The sequence below is a fragment of the Pecten maximus genome, chromosome 1, assembly GCF_902652985.1.
Source record: "Pecten maximus chromosome 1, xPecMax1.1, whole genome shotgun sequence".
Lineage (NCBI taxonomy): Eukaryota > Metazoa > Mollusca > Bivalvia > Pectinida > Pectinidae > Pecten > Pecten maximus.
This window is the reverse complement of record NC_047015.1, coordinates 46,361,289-46,382,049: the sequence shown is the minus strand read 5'-3', so window position 1 is coordinate 46,382,049 and position 20,761 is coordinate 46,361,289. Positions and strand designations below refer to the sequence as shown.

Here is a 20,761-nt window from a genome sequence, read left to right as displayed (position 1 = left end):
TTGATTGGTTCTAAAGAAAACTGTCCTTTATCGTTTTGAAAATTGTGTCTAAATTGAGTGCAAGCGGAAACTTGAAAACACATGAAAGTAAATGTAATTAAATTCCGTTTTACTATTTTAATGTTCTTTTTATTTCTTATTGTACTAGCATCGAGATGTAATACTAATAGATAATATTCTGTGAAAGTACTCCGAACAGGACATGAAACCACGACTTATAAATATTTTATGTTACAGAACTAACGTCACCGCTATATCTCCACTTAACGTGGGTACCAGGTGGGCAGATCGTGGGCAGGCTGTGTTGAGCAAAAGACAATTCTTTTTATCTCATTGAGGGACCAAACCTTGTTAATTGGATACCGAGAGCGAACCACTAAGGACAATAGCATCAGTAAGGATGTGTGAGAGAACTTATTTTATTTGGTGTTTTATTAGCTCTTACAGCCTGGTCGGACCGTCCAGCAAATGGCCTAAGTATATCATGTCAAGTACTGACCCGTGATGGACTTCTCGGTCTTCAGTAATTGTAAAGCGGGCACACCCGATCGTTCCCCGGAATGGATGATTTACCTGAAAAATTATCGCCTAGAACTGAACTTCCCTTACAATTATAGCATCGATTTCCTACAGTAAGACGTTGGTCTCATTGGTATTCACGCCGAGTAATGGGCCTCGCGCACAACTTACTATACATACGAGGTTGCTAACGAAGCCAGTCAAATTCTGCGCCCTTTACGCATGGAGAGCGACAGGCAGCGCAGGGATATGCAGGAGCATAATCACTTGTTCATGTTGGTGTAGGTTTTACAACTTTAAAAATCGCTAGTCGTTATTCATCATTTTGGACGATGTTGATGTCTTTCTCTATATATAATGATTTAAATGCACATAACAAGGTATCGTCTTGGGGTTAAAATGTGCATGGCTTAGTTTCCTATTCAGGTTGTGGCTTTATCTCAGATTCTAAGGCGAGGTTTCAATAGATATGAATTTTATCAGACTTGCTATAAATTCAATTTTATCTTATTCGATTTCACTCCTTGGCTGTTTAACCAATGTCGAAGAAAACAGCAATTTGAAATCTTGATATGGGGAACATTCAGGACTATATCCTGCTTGTCAGTGTAGTTAATTAGATATCGTGGTCAGTATATGGTTGTTACACCACCATCAGACCGGTGAGCGGATGGTGTAATCTCCGTTGTGTGTCAAGAATAACTTCGTAAGAAAAGTCCGGGAATATGTTACCTCGGAGTTGACAATTGACAAGTATGCCCGCAGGCAGTCCGACGTCCGATAAATACGTGGTTTACACCGTGGATACGGAGGATAGTAGTTCCGGACTGGAGGACGGACAAATTGTGTTCCGCGACCCGGACGGTATCAATGGGCTTAAAAGGATGCCACTCCGCTCCCTTTCGTCCGACTCCTGGGGGACATACTGGTCCAGAAGGGAGAAATGTTGCTGTCTGTGGAACGTTTTTCTCATTCTCATTGTCATCACTTTAGCTGTCGTCTTTATTGTAATGCATAAGACACTGACAGATCAGCAACCGGAACCGGACAACTCCAGTATCCTACAGACAGCCTCCGGGCAACCGGACGTAACAGACAGACACGTCACCCCGGCACCTCTCGCTCCCAGGGAGACGGTAAGTTACCGCTAACCTCATTTGTAGGCAATTGAATTAAATCAGATATAGAATGAATCATTTAATTTGATAACAATGCCAATTTAAAGTACAGTGTACGAAAGCTGCCAAAACATATGTAGATGAGCTGGCTTTTACGGCAAAACTGAAAGAAGACTATCCAATTTAAATACTGCTTCTCCTCATTCTGCTGTTATGTTCTACACACTAGCGTTCTACTGCACCATATATCTGTCCGAGGTAAGCCCGAGAGGAACTCAGTTTTAGACGTTAAACGTCGCAGTGGTGTACCATATATCGATCTTTGAAATTACAAACTTTTGATTATACACTTATATATGTTAAACTGTCGAGGAACACGATACTAGCTTGTCAGTTGCCTATCAGATATTGCCAATTTCCTGTTTGGTACTGTTTCTCTTACTGTTTCGTAATGTTAAAAAAACCTTCCATGTTACATCCATTTAAATAAATAAAAGTAAGAAAAAATTAAATTTTATATATGCGTAGTGCTACAGCTTGTCTAGAAATGAAATAAACATATTTTGCATACATTCCAAGTTTCACTATGACAAGTAAGAATGCTTATTTCATTATAAGGATATATGCTGTATTGGCTAATGTTTTAAAGGCACATGATTTATGGTGTATCCTCAAAAACATCGCCTGTTTTAATTGATATAACAATAAATTGTGTGAGGAAAAGACGTATGAATTATTTTTTACCTTGAATATTACGTGAGAAATGCGATTTTATATTGAAAATCTGTTAGTAATTATTATCGGTACGATGATAATGATGTGTCGAAACAAATCGCCAATATCTCTTTAAACATGATTATGAGATTGAATAAAAATGTGTATTTTTAGTTCATTTATTTAGCTTGGAAGTCGTTTCCATGAAAACTGGACATATATATATTTTGTTCGTATGAATATCTCAGACCCTATGACTTTAAACAAAGCTTTTCATACTGTGTCCAGGTTTTAATTATTTATAAGTTCAGTATGACCTGTCTAAATCTGATAAATCTGATATACTGGCGAACGAGATATTCTACCAATTTATAGGAGATGACGGATTTTTAAAGGTCGGGAGATATAGAAATTGGAAACATCAATGTATACATGGTTATTTTTAAAGAGACACAAAGTAATATCACAATATAACAATTTACTTAAGTAATTTAATGTATAATATAATGAAAATAAACGTACATGTGTTTGAATCGTTCTCTTAAGCGATTCTTTGTCAAAAGCGAACGGTGCTTTATTTCAGAAATTGAAAGTAGATTAATAACAGATTGTGTCATCAATTCTAAATAAATCAGAAATTTGTATGTATAATTCACTTAATAGTTTAATCTAAACTCACTTCAGTAGTTGATTATACAGATTTGCATAACGATTCTGCTGAGTGAGTTTAGAAAGCAACATGACGCACACCAACAGCCAAATACTTCCTGGCATCTCCTAAAGGATAATGGCATTACTATTGGAACCAGAATTAAAGCTAGTAAACTAATCGAAGTTTGTAGGGTTATGGATTAAAAGTGTGAACCGTTTTAATGGCCAAGATCACGCTCAAATAGGACACCAATTATAACAACGCATTTCCATTAAAATTAAATGTCAAATCTTTTAAGAAATTAAATGTGCACGTTTCGTTAACGCCATTTCTAAACAATCGTTATACATCATTTGCTATAATGAGACTTCGCCAAATGTACGTTCTAACTCTGACCTTCAGACCATAATACATTTGAAAGGCAGGTTTCCTACTCGACGCATTGCTGTCGTACACGGCATCAAGATCCCTAAACAATTGTCGCGAAGACCATCAGCTTTCCAACACCATTACTGCCACCACACAATATCCAGCTTGATGGATGGTCCAATTCACCATTAAAGGTACGGGCAAGCTGATAATTCCTCTAAACACCAAGCGGAAATGTTGTAATTACTAGCTCGTGTATTTGTACATTGTTTGAAATCATTTATCATGTTGATAGTTGCCTGAAAACAATGTGCGATGTTGGTTCTAGTGAGAACACAAGTGTTGTTGCCTTTCAGATTACACTAGACTCTTAGCATTTTGCTTGATTTTAAAAATCTTGGTGACTTGTAATGTATTGGGTGGAATGAATCAACTTTTTGTATATTGAATGAGCATTCGCGGAGGTAGAGGTAGAATTAAGGTGAGGTAATCATTTTTTTTTTTATAAAAATCGAGCGTTTCCGACGGAATATTCCTTTCTCGCGTTGCCGAGCCTCCCTGAAGTTTGGGTGAGTAGTTAGATCGATCAGTGACCTAATATCAACGTACTTTGAATGCCATCGAAGACATTGACAGAATAATTGTATTAAAGATAGTTGACTTAAATTATGCTAGCTGAGTTGAGTTCATCCTCTCCTCCAAAACTGAGAAAAGGTTTATATATATATTGCTTTTAACGATTGTGCATTTATTTTTTGAAAAATTGAAATATCATTCTTATTTAGCAATTTTGAATATTAAACTATTTACTATATTTCAAAATCAAGCGTACGTTGAGTGAAAAAAAAAACCCAAAAAACAAACTCTATAATGAACGAGCTATAGACTGCTATATATATATCTATACGAAATATTCTGTAATTTGGTTGGTTTTGCAATGCTGTTCTTTTATGTGTCATAGGGATAAAAGCCTCTTGCATTTCCTATTGTTTTGGTATGATTTTAGTTCGTGTCCCTGCTTTGCAGTAGAAAAATCAAGATTTATAAATATGTGTATAGATATACAATGTATATAACAAAACAAATAATAGTGTCCTCATGGAAGAAAATATATTTGAAAATGGTAAACACCGACACAGATACAAATTAACACATTCGCTACATCATGGGAGCTCTTCAGACTGTTTTAGATAAAAAAAATTGATATCATAAGTATGACGTCATAACAACAATGACGTCATAAAACAAAGACCGACAACTTACAACTACACAAAATGGATGCATACAAAAGTATAATGTATTGAGTGCTATTCAAATTTGGTTTTAACAATTTAATTAATTCAGATTCTTTTATTTCTCCTTTGATTTTATCAAAAGTGTCCATTTGATTTAAGTAAAAACTCTATAATCATCATTACTACAATTATGAATATGTACTGGCATCCTGGTTCTCATTTACTGCGAATAATCGGATACTCGTCAAAATTACACGTGTACTATATATATTGCTTTGGTGTTCTGATAATGAATGTAACATAATCAATTGTTATAAAGTTCCACTAGTAGATTCATAAATATGAAGGTACGAATTTGGTAACATAACTGTCACAGTACTCGGTTGTGTGGCTCCTCAGACGAATATTTAAGCTACATTTTCATTCAAATAAAAGTTATAGAATATCTTGAAAACGTCTATTTTTAATAGTTTTTATTCGCGACAAATAAGTTATTGTAGGAAAAAACAGCGGCGTGGTGTAGTGTATATTCCTGATGCTGCATATTCACTAAACGTCACTTAATTAATGCTCAAATATGCTATTGTCTGTGCTGTGGCGTTTGCAAATGGTTGAATGGCAAACTGCAGATAAAAGTTTAAATACCCGAGACTGGTAGCACACACGCAACAATTTGTCAATGTTTAATACTAGTATACATACCTTTATCAAATAGTTTATAAGTAACACAAAAAATACAAACATTTGTTATCCGCACACTAATGTTCATGCATGGCGAAAGATCCCAATACAGTTACTGTATATAATACATACATACACCATACTCTGCTGAACAGTGGATACTACACTATGTACGTTATACAGTAGACCTGACATAAGGTAAGGGTGCGTACACCGTAATCGTTCTACTAATGTACTTCAACGAGATGGCTGTCAGTGTATAGTCATTATGGATCATTTATGTAAATTCCGGGTCCTCTTGGCTGTGTTATTTGAATACATCTTTACATGGTAGATCTGACTTCGTCCTTGGATGTTACTCATGTAGATCAGTACAATATACAACTACTTTGCATGCCAATTGCGTGTGTAAGCGCAGTCTATTTGAATAATACGGTTAGATAATCGCGGTTTGGGTCTGTGTGTCACTTGATTCTGTTACAAATAACACAACACATTATCTATTTTACAATCAAAAGTGTGTGGTGTAAACACAATACTGCTGATGGTATTCATTAGGATCTTACAGTCTCAGAATACCTTTTTTTTTTTGTTCCAATCATTTAAATTCTTAACTAGCTTCTAACAGACTAATTTACTTGACATTTTTTATACGCCTAGCTTATCCCATTCCCCATCTGAATTCTGTATGTAAAACGTTAAGGCAATTACGCCATGTAGTATTCAAACACGGCCTTAATTAAACTGAAAATCGATGTACAATGCAAATTATGAACAGTATAGATATACATGTATATCCTCGACAACGTACATGCCAAATGGTCCATGGGAAAATAGTTTTCTGATTCATTGACTTATGTAATGGCACGTTCTCAAAATGGGAGTAAAGGTAGAATTAATTTTCTTATAATCAATGTAACTGCTTATTTTCAAAATTAAAAAAGGCTTTGGAAAAAAGGGAAATTCAAAACATACTCATTTTTACGTTATATTTAAATATATTTGTGTTTAAATAACTAGACACACGTCAGAATTTGAGAATGAAACTATTACTTGTCACACATTACCGCAGAAAAACTCAGTTTTATACAACTGTATTGCTATGGTGGCATAGCGGAAAGATGTATGGATAATTAAAACGAAATTAACGTACCGCACCAATTGCTGTCCGACGACGTGTTAACCATTCCGTAGGAAGAAGAATGATATAATTGCATTACACAATGTCATGAAATCGAATTTGGTCAACAACAGCGTCTCAGTATTGCACAAATAACACCTTTTCCAGTTACAGCCTGTGAAATCACCAAACTGCTGACGTAATGGCACTGGCAGGTTCTAGAGTAAGTTTTGGACACATTTGGGACAGCACACAGGCTATCTGCGGTTATTCGCCTCGTTTTTTCTTTGTGAATTTGTCGAGTTCGAGCTTAGCTGTATGCTATTATTACAGAGTATCTTTTACTTTGAAAAGTGTTTCTGCTCTATATTTAGCTACAGTTACAATGTACAATATGTAGATATCAATATTCCTCATTAAAATTTATATATACTTTTATTGTCGTGTAACACTCGGTAGCTGCTATCTGCTACACATAGATATTTAATTATCTTTGCCAACATTGGGAAACATGTACATATCAAGTTAGAAAGGATTGCTAGATATGTGATTTTCAAAGTAGGAATTTCATCAAATAATTCGGTTTTATAACTTAAAATGACACACAACTACATATGTATTTCAAATATATGATTATGTGCTAATGACTATGTCTATCAATGCTTCAGCAACCCGATACTTGTTCTCATTAACTTTTAACAGTTTAATTATTTCTGATACGATGATGAAACATTCTAAATTGGTTTAAAGACTTTTTACAACAATGAAGCTCCTCTCATCTACGATCCAGTAGATCAATATGATATTTTCGCTCGCTGTGTATTCTTCACGGATGTGTTATTGAAATGCAGTCAAAGGGATTGGACAGATATTGGAGGCTTACTGACGGATTTTAACACTTATATAACAAAAAAATAAAACAAAACAAAACAGACAAAACAAAACTGCATATCAAGCTTATATCATATCTTATCGAAATAAGGTTGTGTGTTCACCTGGTCGGAAACTTGTATTGGAAGGTGTAACCAGTAGTTTAAGAATATAATAATCTGTTGTTGTCATATATCATGTAAATTATACAACTTTTCTTAATTAAACTTGTAGAATACTCAACAAAGGAAATCCCTGTATAATCGGAGGGACAACCGTTATCTTTGTCTTAGGTATAATGGCTACACAAATGATGTTTTGAAAGAGGCATTATTTAGTTAAAGCTTAACGAAGGTTTTCTTCAGAAAATATACGAAAATTTATTTTTCCATTCCATTAAGAAAAATCTTATCTATCAACTAAGTACATTGTGGCTACGAGTGTGAAACGTACCACGTAACAAACAAGGCGATTCTTAAGATAAAACAGACCGGTAAATTAATATTCTGACTTGAATAAGATATTCTCTTGATCATAGAACATAACTGCATTAAATATTTTCTAGTCTTCAGTACAAATAATTTTCCCTGAAGAAGTCATTCAAAGCCATAAACGAAAGTAAGCCACATTGTATACAATTATTTGAATGACAACGCCGCCTCTACTTCCTTATAGCATTTCAGGACATGGTCTGCACCCGACAAGATGCCATGTAGCATACCACGCGGCCTACGCAATTAAATAAGGAAAGAATTTACATATTAATTAAATCCCATTCTTACGACCACCGCACGTACATCATTTTTGATCTACATGCTACACTGGTTTCATATCATTATTCTGGGAACAATTCCATAAAATACACATCGCTCAGTCTGGGATTTTATTTCCTGTCGTAGAGTTAAATGTGAACGTATAATCTTAACATTATTTACCACTCATATGTCTTCGAAGGTTCTGATATCAGGCACGAAATGTCTACGAATTTAAATGTTTAACAAAATCAATTGATACCTTTTTGAATATATTGATTTGTTTTACTTTACCATTTTCGTATTGTTCTCGTCATGTAACCGAAAAGTCAAACTACATTATATATCATGCAAATTCCTTAAACCTTTCTTCGTCTGTTTGGAAGATATACACTAGAACAAAACCAAGGACAATAACAATTTTAACAATATGTTTTTAGTATTTAATTTGCCATGCGTTTCGATGTACTCGTGTTCCTTCGTGTGTTTTGTATAATGTTAGCTTAAGATATTAAGTTGCCCTAGGATATGTAGACCACAATACTATGCTAGTTTGTGTGAAGACACAAAACTTTCCCAGGGAAAACTATGATAAAGAACAAACATATTTTACAGTATCAATAGAGACAAACATATTACAGCATATCACCGGAGGTTAATTGTCATATCTCTACCACTGTACATATAAATACGGATACAATTACGGACATAACATGAAGCCAACTGACACAAAGCCATATATAATACATCAGCTAACTGACTCATATCTACAATTGAACACATAGTTACATGTCAAAACTACAATACATGACTTCAACTAGTATTTAAATCCATTGGATCAGTTGAAACATGTAAATACAACAGGTAGGGGATGCATGAATACTGCCATCAAGAAATGGAAAATTAACAATTTGGAAATGTAAATCATCATGGATAACACAGAGCTTTATTGGAAGCTGTCTCTGCTTGTTAGGTTGTAAATAAACACTGAGGTAAGCGGCTGGTGTTGAAGTGCCTGTGCTGTTTCTGTTTTCAAGTACTACAGCATACGTCCGATGATCGACATAATCAATACAATATCTGTTATTTAAAGATAACACAATATTCCTATCGATGAAATTGAAGGACTTGTCTATGCTACCTGTTTTGATAAGCTCTTCTATATAATCAGATTTGTAAAAAGCATGCTGGTCGCAATGGCTCTGTCTCTTAGAGCTCCACGTTAAGTGAAGATCCGAGGTTCGTGGTTCGACCTTCTCTATACCTGTGTCGGATTGTAATTATCGGGAAGATGAGAAAGAAGCCCGTCTTTGCTGTCTTGGTAATGTCCTAGGCAGGACACTTTACCCCAATTGCTGTGAATGGTATGCAAAGCCCACCTTCTTCTTCTACAGCTGTATGTAGACAGATAGCTAATGAAATGTTAAACTTCAAATTCTGATCTCAGGTATGGTACTCTCATACTATTCTAACTTGATAAACACAAAAAGTAAGTTCATCAGGAATTATTCTCGCCTTTTATTATCAATACATTTTCGAGGAGCACATGTATGCACGTGATTTGATCGTTTAACTTGTATACGAGGGACATCGTCCTTGAATCAGCCGGAGTAACTACCAATTAATGAAGACATTTTCCCGAATGTTTTGCAATTGTTGTCACAAGATAAACACATTCGCACTCGCGCGACTTTATGAACTGCTGGCCACGATGTATGGCCAAGTACCTGATGACGCCCGCTCAACAGCGATTCCCTGAAGAAATAGATAGCAACGGACCGATCCTGCGTACATGTAGATTAACATGCCTAGGCAATTAAGCAAATCGTGGACTTCAGTCTGTGAAGCTATATATGTATTGTAGACTATAAAGTCATTAGAAGTTAGCCATAGGAAATTTACGTATATTGTATTCGTGCTTTGCTCTAGACAACAATTAACTATTCGTGAATTGCTTTTCATTTACATTATGTACCTTCATACGTAAAGTTAGTGGATATTATGGTTGAGCATGGAAAGCTATGTATATCTTTGTTTATCTGGTATAGCGTTGCCTGTCGGGCCGATATTATGACCATGAGTGGAGGATATACGAAATTTTGGCCCCTTGGGACGGACGGTTCGTGCTCGGACAGACAGACACGCACATAACGGGCGGACATGTAATTGAGGAGGGCCGGGGTCAGACGAATGTTAAATAAATGTTACGGTTATACTCACTAAGCTCTGTATAGTGTTCTGTAAATCTATGTATACTGTTTATACTACAGTTTCTTGTATTGGTCTTTGTTTTTACGAGATTGATAAAATAGTTCAGTGGGGGGGGGGGGGGGGGGGGGGGGGGGGAGGGTTCGTTTCTTTAGTACGTCCTTTAACAGCTAAGGTCATTTAAGGACGGCCTCCCGTGCATGCGACATGCATGCGTGTGGTGAGTGCGTATGTGTGTTTTGGGAGGCTGCAGTATGTTCGTGTTAAGTCTCCTTGTGATAGGCCGGAACTTTTGCCGATTTATAGTGCTACCTCACTGAAGCATACTGCCGAAGACACCCAGCAGCACAACCCCACCCGGTCACATTATACTGACAACGGGCCAACCAGTCGTCCCACTCCAAATATGCTGAGCGCTAAGGAGGGGGGGGGGGGGGGGAGGCAAAGAATAAGTCTGTCCGACCACAGTTCTGAGTATTGAATGTTATACACCGATTTTCTGGAAAACGCTAAAATACAAAAGTATAAAAGTATTCTTTATTGACCTTTCTGTGAAAAAAAATTACTCAGATTAAGGTCAAACGTGACATTCCCATTTCGGTATAAAAGGGTATGTGTTACTTTAAAATCCCGAAACACGCCAGGGACCCTTAACGTTTTCTACAAGAGCCGTGTATATACGCGTAAACTTCGGCTTGTATATGTTCAGGGGGGAAATGACTGACAGCCGACCATGAAAATGCATAATGGTTCGAAATGTTCCGAATCATAAGTCGGTACAAGGTCTGATTATTCACGGCGTCAAACGATTGATTCACCGGTCTGGGATGTTTTAACTCCCGTTAGAATCGGTAGATATCCCTTCTTTTATCAATAGGTGTCACGGAGTGGCACATTTATTGTCGAGCATTATGTCATCATGTGTGCAAATCAAACGTAACGAGACAGGCCTAATATTTACTTCTGTTGTGTCAGTGTATCAGAAAACATTTTGTCGCATTTTCCGGAATTAAATATGGATGATGGCTTAAGTATAGATGTTCCATGTCATATCTTATACATGCGTTTTCCGCCTCCTTATACCATTGTCTGTGTTACAAGACGGCGTCATACTGCCTGTTAATCCATAACAGTTTTTATCATCTCAGATATGTGGCCCCAACCAGAAAACATGAACGATCCTTGCATATAAGTAAAATGGTATCAACCATTTGAAATAATAAGAGCAGCCCTTGCCTCTTGTCCGCTTATAGCAAAAATAATTTTCGGTTGGATATACAAAATGTTTGATGATATATCAAAACTCAAGCCACTGCAGGGCATGTAGGTGTTTGATTAACCTTGTGTGAAGAGTAAATTCAAATCTGTGACGAAGGTCGCATGATGATATAATTTGTTAAACTGTCTATATTTCTTTTAATGCCATCACAGGTTTTGAGTACTCCTGTGTAATATTTGAAAACAAAAACAAAAAAAGGATTTTGAGGTTCCTGTATGGTAAGCTTTGCTGATGGATCTTAAGTCCCCGAGGTCTGCAGTTACCCTGCTGGTGAATCTTAAGTCCCCGAGGTCTACAGTTACCCTGCTGGTGAATCTTAAGTCGCCGAGGTCTGCAGTTACCCTGTTGGTGGATCTTAAGTCCCCGAGGTCTGCAGTTACCCTGTTGGTGGGTCTCAAGTCCCCGAGGTCTGCAGTTACTCTGCTTGTGAATCTTAAGTCTCCATGTCTACAGTTACCTAACCTGCTTATTCTTAAGAATAGTGGCATCGGCCAGCATATGAAAAATATAAGATTTCCAGTATGCAAACTATATGAAATTGACTGAATCATAATGCACCATAGTAGCCTTTGCTCTATATTTTAACATTCATTTAAACACATTTTGTCTACCTTTTTTATTTCAATCGCATTAGCCCTAAGACCTCCTTTTTGTTGCACTTGTCTTTTGGCACTACATTTGACATGAGAAAAACCCCTGTTAAAATAAAGAATCAGATTTGCAAATAAAAGTTTGTTAATATCTCGATTGCGTCTTGACGTTTCACAATGATATTCTGTTATATTGACGTTAGATTAATTTCTTCCTAGTTTTATATGAGCTAAAATCAGAACCCCATAAAACATTAAATTGCATAATATGAAAGTATTCGTCCCAACAAAACTTAACCCAAGGTTCAATCTGAAGATAAATTGCGAAAGTGTGGCCACATCGCATTGGAATACAGTAGGTTTGACATTTAGGTCCCCTGTCTATCAGTATCAAACCCGCGTCGAAAGGAATCTATTGACGATTTGTATGGAACCTGCAGGTGCCGATACCATTATTTATGTTCTCGGCAATCAATAGGGGGAAATCGCCGGGAGATACGAAGTACAGCTATGGTTATTGAAGTCGGGTCGCGAGGGGATAAGGAAGCATCCATGTTTTATGAAGAGAACTTAGAGGTTTCGTCGTAAGATAAAGACCCGAGTTAATTGGTACGTGATCGGCAGTGAACGGCCCGATGTGCCAACGCCGGTCAGTTTTATAACTCCCCAGTATCTTAAAAAGAAACATGTGTAACACAAAGCTTGTATCGATCTGATTCACAGTCTGTTAATTTAAACAGGCAACCAATTTATAATATTCAAACACATAAATAGCATCACGACTTAATCTTAGACTGCCTCGCGAGTGTCGCCATCTCAAAGGTACACACGACCTTTGACATACGGAAGAGGTAAGAGGCACATATCAGTTGTGATCGATAGCCAACATACAGTTTACGGTTAACACGAACACGCGCTGGGAATACCACGATCTCGGTTTCATCAAATGAGGGTTGTCTTCTAAATAATTTATTATCTTTACACACAAATATTTATGTAGTATAAGCTGTGCCACAGGCCAAGTGTTATTTATTTATATAATACAAAACCGTGTGTTCATTTTGCAAGGCCATCTGGTTACCATGTTTTCATCATAATAATGTTTTAGGTTTTGAGCTGTAAGTCACGGTCGATATAGATGATCAAGTTGACTTTCATTTTTGTGTGTTATAATGGTGATTGGAACATTGGAAACCGAGATAAAATTTATTAAGTTGCATGCTTCCCGACGGTGGAAATTGTCATCGTCAATGTGACAGGCGGTTTGTCAGTATTAGAAGCAGTATTATCCGAGGAAGAAGTATGAACAATATCATACATAAACTTGATACGATTGCTTGTGTTTCAGACATTTTAAGCAAGATCAAACGTATGTTTGTATGAAGTTACATCACGGCTTTCAATGATTTGATTCAATACTCAAAATAATAACCCTCTTTTATTTATTATCTTTTTTTTTTTTGATCCAGCTAAGATTTGACCGAGTATTACAAGTTATTGCAAGACCTCATCTCTCTCTTATTCATGTTCAATTCGTTACTGACATGAGCTGTTCGGAAGCTGCTGGTGTCCAGTTCTTGGTAGAAACATCTGAATGTATTTCTCGCGTTACTTAGAAGAGCCGTTTGTAAGCTGCTGGTGTCCAATTCTTGGTTCAAACAACTCGATGTATTTCTCCCGTTGTATAGAGGTTCTGTTTGTAAGCTTTAACGTATTCGATATTACGAGTGATTCCTGACCGATGAAGTTGTCACTGACAAGGTGAGATCCGTCTTGTCAGGGTTAGACCCGATAACGTCCGAGAGTCGTGATAGGGTTAGATCGGGTTAAGAGTGAGGTTAATAGTCTGTGATCTCTGTCTGATTATATCATTACAGATCTGTAGCAGTCACGACTGTGTACGACTGGCGGGCTCCATCCTCTCACACATGGATACCGACGTAGACCCGTGCGAGGTAACAGTTTTATCCCCTTCACCCGGTCAGAACCCCTAAAGTAAATGATATGACCGGTCGACCTAACGCCAAGGTCTCAACAATGCAGCACTTTGGTCATTGCGGGACTTCCAAATAAATTGGTTTTCTCACAAGACGTGTCGGTACTTCAAAGCAAATGCACACGTGCATACAAAGGGAATCTTCTAATTTATTTATACATGTATTTATTATTGATTAAATACAAAAGATCTTGACATTTCAATTAACAAATAATAGTATAGGCGTAGCCCCTTATATATGTTATCGTATGTTAGGTTGAACCGCGGTAGTGGCTATGTTTGACTATCTACAATTCCTTTTCATCCCCTCAGCACTAACACAAAGATTGCCGGTAAAGGGTCATCATCCATTCCTTCTTAACCTAATATTGGTGTGACAGTGTTGAATAGAAACATAAAAGAAATCCTAAATCATGAAAAGACTGTCCACATCTTTCTCTGACCCAATCGATATTAATACCGAACAATAATGTGCTTAAAGCCGAATATATCGCATCATTTCGTGCCAAGATGTATTTTTATTCTCTTTTACATTAATCAGTGAAGTGCAAAAGGCGGAAAAGATATAATTTAAAAGGCATTATTTCCGCCCCCTGTGCAGTCTGCAGGTTTGAGATAACAATACTTATTTGGTTATCCACTCCTCAACAAGAGGCTTACCTGTAAAACCTACCCCGTATCTGAAATATAGTAATGTAACCTTTGTAAGTTTCACAGACATTTTTATCGTGAAGGTCATCCAAATACTTCTTTGAATATAATCAACTTTTATATACTTGTTTGCATCTTAATTTTATATGAAAAAATGAAAGAAAGACTTATACTTGCTTACGATACTTTTCACCATAGAAAAATATTGACATGTTCTTCATGCTATTTCTTTTAGGATTTTTATGAGTATTCATGCGGAGGATTTCAGAAAATGGCGTACCTTACTTGGGAAACACCACGGGTTCGGGAGAACCCCGATATACTTTTAACAAAGTACGAAGATTTTTTAAAAGGTAAGTACACACAATGATAAGGACTTAAATAAATCGATAGAAATTTCGTCATTTATTTGCTTTGTTTTAAAGTTTGATAAAAAAAATAGACTTTCATAAAAAGACCTTTAATTGTATTATTAATATAAACAACTGTTGTGTGTTCCTTGGAACCAAAAAACGCACTCCAGACCGACAGTAATTGGGATTAAGGGCAAATAAAATTGGACTGGGTGTCGAAATGTTTCCATCAGCTCGCTCCTTTAATTATGTATACATATCAAGCTTTTTACTGATCTGTTCCAAAACAAAGTCCCATGGAACTGGCATGGCTTTCAATGTTTGGGGTATTGTTTAAGGTGTATTCCAGTCTAGACGGTGTTTGTTAATACAAACAGCGCCATCAACTCGGCACCAGACTATAACAACATACCTCTCACCACGTAATGAACACGCAATTTGGACAGACTAGCTATATATTCCTGTTTCGGACTGAACTTGGGGACGAGATGCTCCCACAATCCACTTTGTCTAAGATCAATATAATAAAGTCATTTATTTAGACAAGGGTCAGTATAATATAGTTATCTACTGAGGTAAGCGTCGGTACAATATAGTTATTTACTAGGACTAGGGTCAGTATACTATAGTCTTATAATCTACTGAGATAAGAGTCAGTATAATATAGTCTTATAATCTACTGAGATAAGAGTCGGTATAATATAGTTATTTACTTAGACAAAGGTCAGTATAATATAGTCTTATAATCTACTGAGGTAAGGGTCGGTATGATATAGTTATTTACTTAGACAAAGGTCAGTATAATATAGTCTTATAATCTACTGAGGTAAGGGTCAGTATGATATAGTTATTTACTTAGACAAAGGTCAGTATAATATAGTCTTATAATCTTATAATCTTATAATCCCCCCCCCCCCCCCTTTTCCCCCAATATACTTAGAGTTCAAAAACTTTCTTTGTAACCGGAAACAGGAAGTCACGACAAGATCCAGTGTTGCGCAAGACTGTATTCAAAGTCACATTCTCGGGAGATTACAAAATATCAAGATTTTAAAAATATGCAAATGTTTGACTTCACACTAGTTAGAATTTGTTAATAAAATTTATCACGAACAAGTTCTTAATTTTTTATATTCAAAACGTAACGGTATAATTTTCAACGAAAATATTTCCGGTGTTTTACGAGTGCAGCTCCGGTCCGTTCGAGTTGCATACAAGTTTACCAAATATAGCACATAAAATAAAGAGGACTTCCGAATTTTTTTGTTGTCGTCTGCTGCTCATCTGCGAGATCTGCTGTCCCGTCACCTTGTCATCGCTTAATCAGTCTATTTTAAGACTTATTCTACGATTAGTTTTTGTAGTAAGTTATCTAAATCATAATTCTTGTTGATATATACTTTATTACAAACCAGTGTATAGATCTGTTGGCAATATAATCATTTTGTAACGTGGGATTTACTATTCTAGTACACTAGATTATGTGTGCTTGTTTCTCGAATTCCATGGGCACCGGGATTGCTGCGCTCTCACATAGGCCATGCCTAAAATTATATTATAGTTATTTACTTAGACAAGGGTCAGTATAATATAGTCTTATAATCTACTGAGATAAGGGTCGGTATAATATAGTTATTTACTTAGACAAGGGTCAGTTTAATATAGTCTTATAATCTACTGAGGTAAGGGTCAGTATGATATAGTTATTTACTTAGACAAGGGTCAGTATACTATAGTCTTATAATCTACTGAGGTAAGGGTCAGTATAATAAGAGCAAAGCTCTTTACCGTTAACGTGCACGTACATGTATGTACACTATTCTAGTCCATCTTCGCATAACGTCTTGCGGGAGGGTACAGCCAGAAAAAATTCTGCCGGAAACGGAAACAGTTAGGAGCCCGGTGTAGATGTCTGCAGAAACTGTTAACATAAACAGTCTATATAACGTACAATCCAGTTGGTGTGTTTATAATTCTGACTTATTATTTTTATAAAAAATATCTCTTATAGCTTGCGAATAAAATATAGCTCGAGTTATGGTTTCGAGGACGGAACTTGGAACATTCGGCATATTTCCGAAGATTGCCGGAAATTAACCGAGATGTTGCGATTGCATTTGGACGGAAAGTACCGACAGTTAACGACTTTCAAAGGTCATGTCATATAAGGTCACATTCTCGTAATTAAACGACGAAACGTTTATCACTATATTTTTAGGTTGTACATTGGCATACTAGCTAGCTTCGCTCTTTTCAGGCATTGCCTGTTTCATATCATGGTATTATAATCTACTGAGGTAAGGGTCGGTATAATATAGTCTTTTGTTACAGTAACTTTTACTTTTATTTTACCAGTGAAATATCAAAAATTATTCATTTTATAAAAATGATATTTTTTTCACTAGTGAAAAATATCACTTTGCTGATTTGACCAATCAAATTAATGATTAGAAAATACCAAAAGTGAAAAATATCGAAATATTCTATCATACGAATAAAATATGTGTTATATTAAACGGAAAAAACATTCAATTTTCTCTTTATTGCATTTTATATACAAAAATTTAAAACGTCGAAAAATTTAAAGTGTCAAAAAGTGTGGGAATCAGTAACAAAATTCATGACGTCATCTCTTTGTTACGCTACTCCACGTCAACTTGACGGCGCCATTTAAAAGGAACGATCAACGCAATTTAAGCGTTTTCTGCTGTTGTCGGAGAATCTGCGCATGAATAGCTAACGTCAAGTGAGTATTTTGTCAAAAATGAGTCTGAATATTTCAGAAATACAGCAAAATAACCAATTTATCTATCTTCGCTTCGACTGCAACAAATCGGCAAATTTCAATGAGGTGAATACCAGGGTTCGATCTGATTGGTCAAAAATGAAAAACATATTTTCACTGCAAAACCTTTTATTTTCATTGCTCATCGCTGCAGTGAAAATATAAGTTTTATTAGTTTAATACATTTCTATATTTCACTGGCAAAATGCAATAAGGTCTACTGGGGGCTTGGGATGGTATACTATAGTCTTTCAATCAACAGGAACTATAATATAGGTATAATAAAGATTTACAATCTATTGGGATAAGGGGCGGTATAATATAAGTCTTCCAATCTACTGGGACTAGAGACAGCATAATAAAGATTTACAATTTACTGGGATTAGGGATAGTATAATATAAGTCTTCCAATCTACTGGGACTAGAGACAGCATAATAAATATTTACAATTTACTGGGATTAGGGATGGTATAATATAGTCTTACAATCAACTGGGATTAGGGACGGTATAATATAGTCTTACAATCAACTGGGATTAGGGACAGTATATTAAAGATTTACAATTTACTGGGATAAGGGACGGTATAATACAGTCTTACAATCTACGATGACTACTTTTTTTGTAGAGACAGTATAATATAGTCTTACACTCTTATTGGACTAGAGACGGTATAATATAGTCTTACAATCTTATTTGACTAGAGACGGCAATCAGCTGGGCTAGGAACGGTATTATATAGTGACGGTTTAATTTAGACCTACAAACTACCAGGACTATTGTTGGTATGCTATAGTCTTACAATTTTACTTGGATAAGGGACGGTATAATATTGTCATAGCAACATTGTCCTTTCAAAGCGGTTACATATTATTATCCGTAGTTATTGTGTCTTTAGCAACCAGCCGGTATGGGGAGCATACAGCCGGAGCATTTGACATTTTATACGCGACATTTCTTGTACTGTCCTACCTTGTACTCATTTCTACTGGAACACACCGCAGTAAAGTATCTTGTTCAACCATGCAATACAACAGGCGTTCCAGGACTCGAACTAGCGACCCTTCGGTCACATTGCTTAGCGTCCTACCCTTAGTCCGCCGTGCCTACATAATGTTGTACTATCCCTGGTGTTTTGTAAGCCGCGCAAAGGACATTCGTCAATGCATTGCGTAACAAGGGAGGGGAACACTTCAAATGAGAAATAAGGATTATAAATTAAATGAAGTGACAAATTAAAAAGGCTGTTTACTTTGTCTTGAAGAAATGCAATGTTTTCACTGGGGAAATGTCATTTAAGTCTTTTGATGCAATGAACGTGCTTTGAGATTTAAAACAAAAGACAGGTCTTGATGTATGTAGCTACACCGAGGCTTCTAATGATGCCTTTCAGATCAATATCCAATAAATGTAATCCGATTGTATTCTGTGTGTTTTGCGGAAATTTTTCAGAACTATTGCGCCTAACAAAGAACGCATGGCTACCCAGAAAAGCTATTTGAGCTTTTCCGTGTGGTACCAGTAATTGTTAGACCATGATCTGTCTTCATTCTTGGTCATCTCGTTACTGGCGAGAGGTGTTGGGGTACTGGCATTAACAAATAAGCAGCCAAGCTTGTGAGTCTTGCAGCAATAACACCACAACGAGGCTGATGGATTGGCGTACGTGCGCCCTATCCATCTCAATAGAAGACATCCCCTGCCAGAAGCCCCCGCTTATACACTACCACTAAATGTTGAAAACTGAGAAGGAAGCAGACAATTACGGATACACTCTATGCTATTAAAAGGTTTCGATTTATTTGTATTAGATACAACGTAGGAAGTTGTTTTATGTCAAGAGCATTGTGACTCCCGTTCTCGTCTTGTCCACCATTTTCGGCCATTCGCTGTTAATGCGACGGCAAGCAGAACGATATAATTCAATAAAGCAGAATTAAGTCACTTAATCCCTAGTCATAGAAAATAAACGCTTTACAGTAGCGCATGTAATAAACAAAAATCGACCTGGCAGCGTTTTGGTATGAAACAAATATATCTAGAATAGTTCATACCTTGAAATCGAACTGAAATACATAAGTTTATATGCTCCTGCTATGATCATTATTATGAATATTGTATGGTTAGGATATTTGAGTTTATTGTAAACGTATCGTTAAAGAAACTTTAATTTTCAAACTGTAAACACAGTACTTATCATAAGATCGTGTTGAATCCCTCCGTTCATTGTATACGAGTTGTTTGTATTATTTCTGAAATTCAAAAGTGATCATGTATTAGTATTTATATTTCCGGTAAGTATTCTCTGTTTGGCGCGCAGGAATACTACATTGAAGTAGCGCGTAGGAATACTACATTGAAACTGCGCGTATTAACACAACATTGAAAACATTCAGTGAGTTAGGTTGGTGCGCGATTCGGCACAAACGCGGTCTATTCTATTTCCAAGTTCTGAATATGATTTTAATAAACAATGATGAAAATCAAAACATTATTGGAATTGAATAAATATCTTACGGGAATGGAATAAATAGATAGTAATTTGATGGAACTATATGAATTATGTTTCCTGTAGTTAAACAATTCCCGACAAATCGGAATCAGTTGTTTTGCTATTTCATCAGTTGACAGGCTGTTTCGTCAAAGTGTAGAACGTACAACGAAAGACGATTATTTATTTGAAACAAAAAACAAACAAACAAAATGAACAAAAAAAAACAGTCAAAATGTTAATATAAGAAATATTTTTTCGCCACAGGAGCGCGCAAAATTTCTTAAATCATTTCCGGGAATGCCAAAGTGCTCTAAACATATTTATCAGCATATTCATATACGCGTTTGGTTTGGGATATCAGTCACAGATGTTTAGTT

At 36.2% G+C, this 20,761-nt stretch overlaps 1 protein-coding gene across 1 annotated transcript in view; it reads left to right on the top strand.

Annotated features, from left to right (window-relative positions):
- Positions 1-220: 220 nt before the first annotated feature.
- Positions 221-20,761, top strand: part of LOC117335502 (neprilysin-like) — a 35,284-nt gene continuing 14,743 nt past the window's right edge. The window contains 3 exon segments of the mRNA XM_033895543.1: positions 221-1,655; positions 13,985-14,062; positions 14,990-15,107. Of these exon segments, the coding sequence (XP_033751434.1) occupies positions 1,275-1,655; positions 13,985-14,062; positions 14,990-15,107 (577 nt within the window). The 5' untranslated portion in view covers positions 221-1,274.